At 39.5% G+C, this 9773-nt stretch overlaps 1 protein-coding gene across 1 annotated transcript; it reads right to left on the reverse strand.

Annotated features, from left to right (window-relative positions):
• Positions 1-1831: 1831 nt before the first annotated feature.
• Positions 1832-9773, reverse strand: LOC127772266 (probable LRR receptor-like serine/threonine-protein kinase At1g56140). The gene is made up of 24 exons (XM_052298284.1): positions 9551-9773; positions 8736-8931; positions 8536-8607; positions 8042-8113; positions 7886-7957; positions 7440-7511; positions 7258-7329; positions 7104-7172; positions 6467-6538; positions 6303-6377; positions 6112-6186; positions 5925-5996; positions 5768-5833; positions 5610-5675; positions 5179-5223; positions 5013-5077; positions 4519-4898; positions 4233-4434; positions 3951-4115; positions 3748-3866; positions 3298-3508; positions 2976-3207; positions 2745-2895; positions 1832-2495 (listed from the first exon to the last, which is right to left on the reverse strand). The coding sequence occupies exons 1-24, from the start codon at positions 9657-9659 to the stop codon at positions 2148-2150; spliced, it is 3078 nt and encodes a 1025-aa protein (XP_052154244.1). The 5' UTR covers positions 9660-9773; the 3' UTR covers positions 1832-2147.

Genomic DNA, 9773 nt, shown 5'->3' on the forward strand with positions numbered 1-9773 from the left:
TGTCAGCCGATCGGCTGTTTTGATCTGCTATTTGCATATCTTGTCAGTTGTAGGATCAAACTGACTGGCATGCCCGCATCTCATCAATCTTTGGACCTGCACAAGAGTTAAGCAGATCTCAGTGTGTTCGATTTTTTCGTCAACAATTTGTACTTAGTAGTGTCTTGGATTAGATATTTATTAAGGTCTCTTAACTGATAGTACTACATGATGTATGGTTTGATGACGTTGTCCCCTCTTGGTTGTACTGTTGGAGTGTGCCAACTAGGACTTCAACGTCGTCATATGGTTGTTTTGTTTGTTTAATTTGTTTTTGCGACGGACATTTACCTCCAAGAATCAAGACAGAGATAGAGAAAGCAAACGTCATTAGCCACATAAATATCAAAGTTAAAATCTTGACACGTCAATGAGATTATATGCATAGTATTACACTTTGTTTTTGATATTATTTTTTATTCAAAAAAGATATCCTAGCTGCAAAATAGCTAGCACAGGTAGATGCTGGCGCTGCCCTCAACTTGTCCAATTATTAATTAGGACAAGGGAATAACTAATTCTCCACGCATTAGTGGGAGTTGGAAAAGAAAATAAACAAAGTTAGTTTTATTAAGCCGATGCAGACATCTGTCCCAACATCTTGCCCAAATGCCATGAACGAAATGAAAAATCGTCCCTGGCAGTTGCATTTTCAGCACATTTCACATATGCCAAGATGCTTGTTCAAGTATAAGGTCGTGTAGCCTAAAAAAATAATTAAACGTCACTACACATAACTAACAGCCTCAGACTTTTTTTTTCTTCAGAATGTGCAGCCAAAGTTGTGAAAGTGGTTTGCTTATCGTGTTTTTTTTTTGCGAGAATTGAACTATACATAAAACAGAAAATGAATTACTAGCTACTTCCTCTGTTCCTTAAAAAGCAATTGTTCTGCCTAGTCAAAGACAAATTAAGTAAAAGATTAAAAGACTAATATGTCCTTCATTAATGTAGAGAGTAAATAAGGAGGGGTACTATTTTAAAATTGAAGAAAATGATAAATTAGTATTAACAGATTTAATGGACTCCACTCTAAAAAATCGTTTTTATATGATAAATCTTGAAGCTAATAAGACATTCCTTAGGGATGGATAGAATAATTAAGGGGTTGTTTAGATTGATGTTTCAAACCAGTCATTTTTTTGGTAAATTTGCTAAAAATGTGCATACATTTAGTTTTTTTTTAACCAAACTTTGATAAATATATAAGGAATCCTACAAAACTTGATAATATTACCAACTTATCAAAATTTTGGCATTGTCAACATTTGGTAAGGCTTATTTTGGCTACAATCTAAACAGCCTCCTCCTAAGTACTTCACAATGTATATCAATGTCTTGATCAAATCTTTCCAAGATTTAGTCATGACTCTATGGTGAAATATCCTTTTCTTTAGGAGCAGTAATATTTTTTTTCCATGGACGACTTGTATATATGGAAGAGGGGGGGGAACAGAGGAATAATTTCAATGACAGACGTCAGCAGCTTTGAATCACTGTGCTTACGTGTTGAGATTTAGCTCTGACCAATGAGTTAAGAGTCAATTGAGCAACACGTCTGAACCACATGCGTTTTGACTCACGAACCGTGCACAAAGTCGAGGGGCTTAAGGTAGGTAGGTATAAAACAGCATCCAGGAATTGGAGGGATGATTTCATATCTATCCACTGTATATACCTTTGGAAGCATCCTTCATATAAATTTAGTGTGAATGATTTCAAAATTTAAAAAATGAATTGGAGGGATGCGAGAGGACGGACTCTTTCGGCATGATTTCAGGACCAAACTAAATGAACCACAGTAAAAGGCCCAAAATCTTATTCACATTCAAATAGGGCAAAGCACATAAGCTATTCGATCAAAAATATATATACTCAAACTTACACTGTACAGGTATGAAACAAACTGAACATAATTTTTAAAAACGCAACCGGCAAACTGTAAAGAAAAAAAAAAAGAAAAACGAGACGACGACCTGCACTGCAAAACTGACAGTCTTGACACCATTTGCCCTTCGCAACGTGTATTCACAATCACAGCTCCACAAGACGAGATTATCATCTGCCACTTGAGGAAAAGTTGATCCGATCAAGCACCGGCGTGAAAATCACCGGCCTTCCTGGATGATGGAGTTCAAGAACACCGACGAGGCTTTCTGCGACGTCGATCCTGGTGCCGAGCTCGACTGCCCGCGGACGGCGCTGTTGGCGAAGCTGGTGTTGCCGCCCTTGATCTGCCACTCGGTGATGTAGCTCGGCTTCATCAACACATCGGTGACCTCGGTGTCGCCGGTGAGCATTGACACGACCCTCGACATGGGCGGCCGCTGGTGAGGTGAGCCCTGGGTGCAGAGGAGGGCGACGTGGATGGCCCGGAGCACCTCCGCCCTGTTGAATTCTCTGAGATTTGGGTCTACAATGCCCAGAGGGTTGTTGTTCTCGTACAGCTCCCAGGCCTGAAGGTATTGAGAATTTGATATGGAAGCATTCAGACCATAGGGGCAAAATCAGATAAATTATGCTTGTTTTGATTTTGATTTAAAAGGGGTAAATTAGAGGGTCTAACTGTAAATCATATGATGGCATGTGTGTTAATGTTATCAATGTTAAAGTAGAACTTTCGGGTATATTCTGCCAATAACACGACTAAATTATAATTTGAATTTCCTTGGGTTAAGAGTTCATCACTGAGCTACTGAGCTTACCCATTCGAAAATGTAAATCTTATCTTCTTCAAGTGTATCATCGTAGTTCGGCCGTCCAGCTAAAGTCTCCAATAAGACCACGCCAAATGCAAAGACATCAACTTTCTCAGTCATATGACCTCTCATGGCGTACTCAGGTGCAAGATAACCGCTGGACAAAGGATACCCAAAAATACCATTAACATAAATATGATTGTAAACATAAAGGTGGAACAGATGGAATGTACTTACAATGTACCAGCAACTTTCGTGCTGACATGCGTCTTCTTGTCATCATAAAGTTTGGCTAGCCCAAAATCTGAGATCTTAGGATTGAGATTGGCGTCAAGTAAGACATTGCTGGCCTTGATGTCCCTGTGCACGACACGGATGCTGGACTCTTCATGAAGATAAGCCAGACCTCTTGCAATGCCTAAGCATATGTCAAAACGTGCTGGCCAATCTATGTTCAATTTCTCAATTCCTGCAAATGGAGGGTTTAGATTTTAGGTTACAGACTATGATAAACCTAAATTATAAAATCCCAATTGCATCAAACTGAAATAGCTTGTACCAAAGAGTGCTTTATCAAGGCTTCCATTTTCCATGTACTCATAAACCAGCAGTGGATTATTGCCTTCAAGGCAGCAACCATATAACTTCACAAGATTACGGTGTTGCACTCGGGATATAGTTTCTATTTCCGTTGCAAATTGCTTTTTTCCTTGATGAGATGTTTGAGATAGCTGCTTCACTGCCACTACCCTTCCATCATTTAACTTACCCTGCAAAGTGGAATTCACCAAAATGCAAGATTCAAGTATTGCAATGCCGGACATCTTCTGTAATGGATACATTGGCATATATTTTTTTCTGGTTTATTCATATGCATCATTTGTACAAAAGCTAGAAAGCACAAAGAGTGTAGCCAATTAATTATCCATAACGAACAACAAATTATATAATCACTACTTATCTAGATTTTAACAAGTTAATTCACAGGAAAAGGTTACAGATGACTAACCTTATAAACTGCCCCATATCCTCCTTCACCAAGACGGTTGCTGGAACTAAAATTTTCAGTTGCAGACCTTAGTTCACTATAACTGAATACATTAGGTCTTCCAACAATACTGTATAGCTCTGCGAACATAAAAAGGAACATCAATTTATTAACTTCTTGTTTGCCTGGTCAAGGATACAATGTGAGCATAGTGTGCCATGTACCTTGTTGCTCCAGTGTCAGTTTTCTCCTTTTCTGTCTCCACATAAAAATTCCAACAAGTGCTACCAAACCTAAAACTGCCACACCAACCACAACGCCAACAATAACACCTGTTTTACTAGTACTCTTGTTTTGTTCTGCCACGATACCCACCGTGGGGGTGAAATCTGACAAGAAGTTCACTTGTTAGAAAAAAATGTGATCTTACGGCAGAATGGTACAACTGACCCTAGAAAATACATCATTTTCATATTGGAACCATTATCTATAGTTAAGGTGAGTACCTGCAGGGGTTACACTCAAAGCCGAGATAGTGGGCCCATAGTAGCCTTGACCAGGAATGCAGCAAGTGCCCTTGCCAGCCCAGAAGAGATGAATCTCAAGGAAGTTTTTGGTCACAGGAACTTTATATGACTTCTTAACAACAGTGTAAGATTTATCGCCTGCTGCCTTCCTGATGTCAAAGTTCTTCTCCTGACGTTCACCCTGCAGAAAAAACATGACAAGAAAATCTTGAATTGATTGTAAGCTAAACAAAAAAAAAAGTTTATAAGCTAGACAAGAACCAACCTGGAGATATATATCAAAAACCCTTCTCCCTAGGCTCTTCCAAGTCTGCGTGTCTTCGATCCCAAACTCAGCAAATTGAAGAGTGACTGTATAGTTTCCATTCTCAAGTCCAATACCATAGTATCTTAAAGATGATGGTGACATCCTTGAAGTCTGGAACAGTTCTGAATCTAGGGTGTTCTGAAACTGGCGCGAGCTGTAGATTATGTAACTTCCATTTGGTGCACCCACGAACTTTCCAACGTTGCTAACACCCCAGGTTAGTGCTCCTGTGACAGAATATGATGCAGGTCCAAGGCTGGCATCATCAGTTTGATACCTCAAATTATCTGAGGCTGATATGAGTCTATTGCTACCACAGTCCACAGCAAAGGAGGAAGCTGCAAACAAATTAGATCAATTAGTATTAGTATTGACTAAGTAAATCTGCGGTTGCAGATTTGGTGTTTATCAACTAAGCACATTCATGGTATTGCAAAGGGTGAAAGACTCACACTGTGGAGAACCAAGAAAACATGGCGTATTTCTTTGAAGGCATGCAAGCCCTGAAGGTAAGATACTGCAGATGCAAAACACCAACATTTTGCATCCAATTAGAAGCTTGGAGAACCTAAAAATTATGCTTGAGTACTTGATGAGAAATTACAAATGTGGACGCACCTGTTATTGGAGCTATCAATCACGAAATTGTTTGCCACCAAATTCCTAAGTAGAATTAGCAGAACTAAAATTAAAAGGCTTTCCACACTTCATATTTCCATAGCATATTTAGAGCTTGTTTGGTCTAGCTTGAAAAAAAAGCTATAAAAATATTCAATTTTGAGCTAAGTTGTAAGGTAAGTCTCATTTCCACAAAAAATCTTAATTATAAGTGCCCTATAGATGATAGATCCAAAAATTTGTTAAGACATATAAACTAGATGCATCAAATACAGCTTTCATATTTACCAAATGTGCTAGCTCGTCACATGTGTATGCTACACGCATAAATGCTGGCCTAACATAGGTCAGACATGCCCTTATATTTCAGGGAATGAAACGTGCCCTTTCATTGGAGCTAATGGATAGATATTTCAGAAGTTGGTACTTACAATTGTAAATTTTTCCCACCAGCCCATGGAGGAAAATTTCCTGAGAGCTGGTTGTAAGAAAAATCTCTGAGATCAGGGAGATGCCAGATCATTGTTAGAAATAAATTAAACAAATATTCATCATGTTATTCAAACAAACTTGGATCATATGAACATACAAAGTTGAAAGTGAAGGTCCTTTTGAGCTTGGAAGGCTTCCTGAAAGACTATTATTCCCAAGAAATCTGGTCAGGCAAAACTTGCAAACATTAGTAAGACACATAAATGGGTCTTTGGCTCCAAGAAATAGGCTTTTGAAGTCAAGATAATCCATACAAGGAGTTCAGCAAATTCAGACCCAACAGGGCTGTTGGTACTTGACCAGTGATATTGTTAAAACTCAAATCCCTGTAAAAGTAAAAAAAAAGGGTGGAAAAGAGGTCATCAGACATTGTACGGTTCATAGAAATATATTTCACAAAAGGCGCCTGATTACAATTTATTGTAGAAATAAAATCCTTACAGTAAGTTTAAACTTGCAAACTTCGAAAAGTCTATTGATGCAAGATTATCAGATATCTTACAGTTCCTCAAAATCCTGCAAAGAAATATGTTATGCATTATAAGATCAATCAACTTGGTTTGAATTGCATTAATATTCTGAGCAGTAGTACGGCCGTATGAGTAATTAAGTGGATTAAAAGTTATGCATACAGGATGCTCAACGATGTCATGTTACCGATGAATGCCAGCGAAGAAGAGCTTCCGTTTTCAATATCACCGATTCGTCTGCACCATATAAAACAATTATTCGACTTTTCCCTTCTACATTCTTTATATTAAGAATACCATATTTATTGGTAGTGTTAGGCACTTACAAGCTTGATAGTTGGACAAGATTAGAAAGAGCAGAAGGAATTGGACCTTGAAAAGAATTGCCTTGAAACCGCCTACAGATCATAGCTGTAACTAGTCATTCAAATCATCTTTTTTACTGAAACATCAAACTAGAAATGATAGCAGGAAGAACTCTTTGATTAAAAAAAGGAAACTAAACTAATGAAGCTAAAGTACAGATTCTTTCACGGTGAATACATAAATATTGTAAAATATATTCAAAGCTGAATAATGCTTTTCAAGATTGGAAGCCATCTCATCATGAATAGTGACAGAAGAAAGATGCATCATTTACCAACGCTCAACAATCATCCAAACTTAAATAAAGAGACCCCTATAGGGTGATTCAGCACAGTCAAGTAAAAAGATACTCTAGAAACGAGAAAAACAAACTATCTTTCACAAATCACATGAGCCAAGTAGCTTTAGAATGCATCTCATGTTCACACCTACAATTTTCCTCGATTTAAAGCCTGACTTGAATAAAGTTATTGAAAATTGTACCCATATGACCATATTATTTAAAACAATATGAAAACACAACATTCCTATTGTCTAAATAATTATCTGTTACAAAAATTATTATGGCTTAATGAACGGAGGATATAGGATTCTTACAGGTCTGTCAAATTCCAGTTCCCGATATAATCTGGTATTTGTCCAGTAAAATCATTATCTGATGCCCACCTGAAGAAATAGGAGGATAAGAAACAATGTTTAATGGCACGGAAGAATTAATGTCAACAAGAAACACATCCTTTTGTAATCCTACAATGTTTGCATTCTTGTAAGCTTGGAAAATGATGATGGTAGTGGACCACTTAAGCCAGCACTGTCAATGTACCTGCAATTGAGAGATAAGAGTAGCAGCAAACATTGAGCTGAGTAGTCCAAGAATCAGAATGGTTAGGTAGACCAAAAAAAAGAAAAACGAAGTCCCAACTAGAAACGTACAATTCCTGAAGCTTGTCCAGGTTCCCCAGTTCTGAAGGAAGGGAGCCATTAAACCTGTTTGAGCCTAAACCCCTGAAAATTCAACCCAAAAGATGATTTTAGTCACATAAAAATTGTCAATTGCAACGAACACTATCAACGGAAAAGTTTGCCTTCAATTGAGTTTAAATCCAAGTCTTAGTAGTACACAAGAATACCACAACAAATGAAGATGCTATTTGTGCATTCATCACAATTTGGAGTCCTTCATCATTGAATAGTGCAATTCTGAGGATGTTGCCATATGTTCTCAATTTAAAGTGTGCTTCATCTCATGATTTTTATGCAGATGATCAATTCAAGGTGCGAGTTCAAAGCATAAATATATCTATTATTTCTCACGGTCATAAGTATGGTAGAGTTGTATGAAGAATAAGGGTCACGAAATCATGGAATATAGTTCTTACAGTGATACAAGATTCGTAAGGTTACCGAGCTCCTTTGGAATAGGTCCAGATAATGAATTGATGCGAAATGTCCTTGTGTGTTCAAGAGAGAAAAGGTGAGATTCAATGCAAAGCAAAACATTTACTAAAATGATGTTTGTGAGTTCTAAATCTCACATGTTCTGCATATTAGTCAACTCCCCAATGAATGATGGCAAAGGCCCTGTTAATGTATTTTGCCCTAAATTCCTGAAATAAGACCACACCAGATATCAGCAACATTAATATTGTGAAATACTAAAATAGATTTATTTCCAGTTATATTCATCATTTCATAGCTGAAATAAGAGAAGGTAGCCTTTTTTTCTTTCAGAAAAGTAAATAATAGAAGTACCCTTTTAAGTTTTAACTTACTACTACAATGCAGCTTATAAGAAATAGTAGCCACTATGTTAGATAATGATAAGTGACCGACCAAATTCTATAGGAATGCAAAAGAGGTACTGTGATGACAACAGAAATACTGGAAGGTGGATGGCATTGCGGGACGGCAAATGGAAAACTTTGCCATTGCATCTATCAATCAGCCGTATGGTGTGCTTCAAATGCAATAGTTTCTGGACCATAGACAATCCGACATAAGGAAGTTGAGAGAGAGAGTTCATTCGTACAGATGGGTCAAGCGCGTGAGGTTCCGCAGCTCTTGTGGTATCGTGCCAGGCACATCTAAGGCATATATTTTCCTGCATCACAGCAAAAAAAAAAAAAAAAAAAAAAATCCCATTTAGCGCATCGGGCGCCTCGGAGCTCAGGCAGGCAATTCGTCGAACACCTGGCGCGCGCGCGCCAAGAGAGGGACGGCGACACCTACAGCTTGGTGATCCGGCAGACGGTGTTGTTCTGGAAGGTGCAGTCGCACTTGATGGCCGGGTTGAAGTTGGGGTTGTCGTCGATGGGGGTGCCGTCCGTGGCGGCGCCGGTGCAGGGGTCGCCGCTGATGTTCCATGTCGCCGTCGACAACGACGCCTGCTGCCCGAGCTTCGCGAACACCGCGTTCAGCGCCGCCGCTGCAAATGCAAAACACCAACCAACCACGCTATAACTATGAGCATATCCTTGGAACTTCTCCACCGTCCGATGGCCTGGGTCGCGACGATCGGACGGCCAGGAATCGGTCAAGACGCCGAAATGGCTCGAGCTTGAACAAACATGCCATGGTTTCAGACTTAAAAAACGAAGGTCAACGGCCAATAATTAAAAAAAGTTCATGTCGATCGGTGGGTGACGAGTGACGACGGCGTCGTGAACTGAAATTTTTTGGAAGGACAACTCAAGAACAGGATCATCATGCTTGCAGAGTTGCAGGCTTCAAAATTAGGATGCAGGTGTTCTCATGGCAAGCTTCAATCCAAGCTCAACAACGGAAAATCTTCAGCACAAGCCAAAACGTAGCAAAGCAGAGATGGATTATCATCAAGTGATTATCCCAAAAAAAAACAAGAATCTCAAGGCAAGAACTCCCGAAAAGGCGGATTTTTCCAGTCGAATTTGAAGGCGGAATCCTTACAGTCACAGATTCTCATAACTAGCTCCATCAGGACGAACCGCTTCTCAAACAAACCCAAAAAAAAGAACTCTCGTTTCATTCAGAAATCAGAATCGAAGCAGGCGGGCACGCGTGCTCACCTTCAGTCGGATCAGTCTTGGTTGCTACCCGCTGAGCCTGAACAGCCGCCGCTGCAAGAAGCAGCAGGAGCACACCGCCATGGAGGAGGAGATGGCTCATCACCCTCATCGTCTCCCTCCTTGAGCCTTCTGCTCGCCTCCTCCCCCTCTTCTCCGTTTCTGGGAGAAGAGAAGCTGTGAGCCGAGGCGGTGACGACGGGTGAGATGGATGATATCGTCGGGC

This window comes from Oryza glaberrima, chromosome 4, assembly GCF_000147395.1.
Source record: "Oryza glaberrima chromosome 4, OglaRS2, whole genome shotgun sequence".
Classification (NCBI taxonomy): Eukaryota; Viridiplantae; Streptophyta; class Magnoliopsida; order Poales; family Poaceae; genus Oryza; species Oryza glaberrima.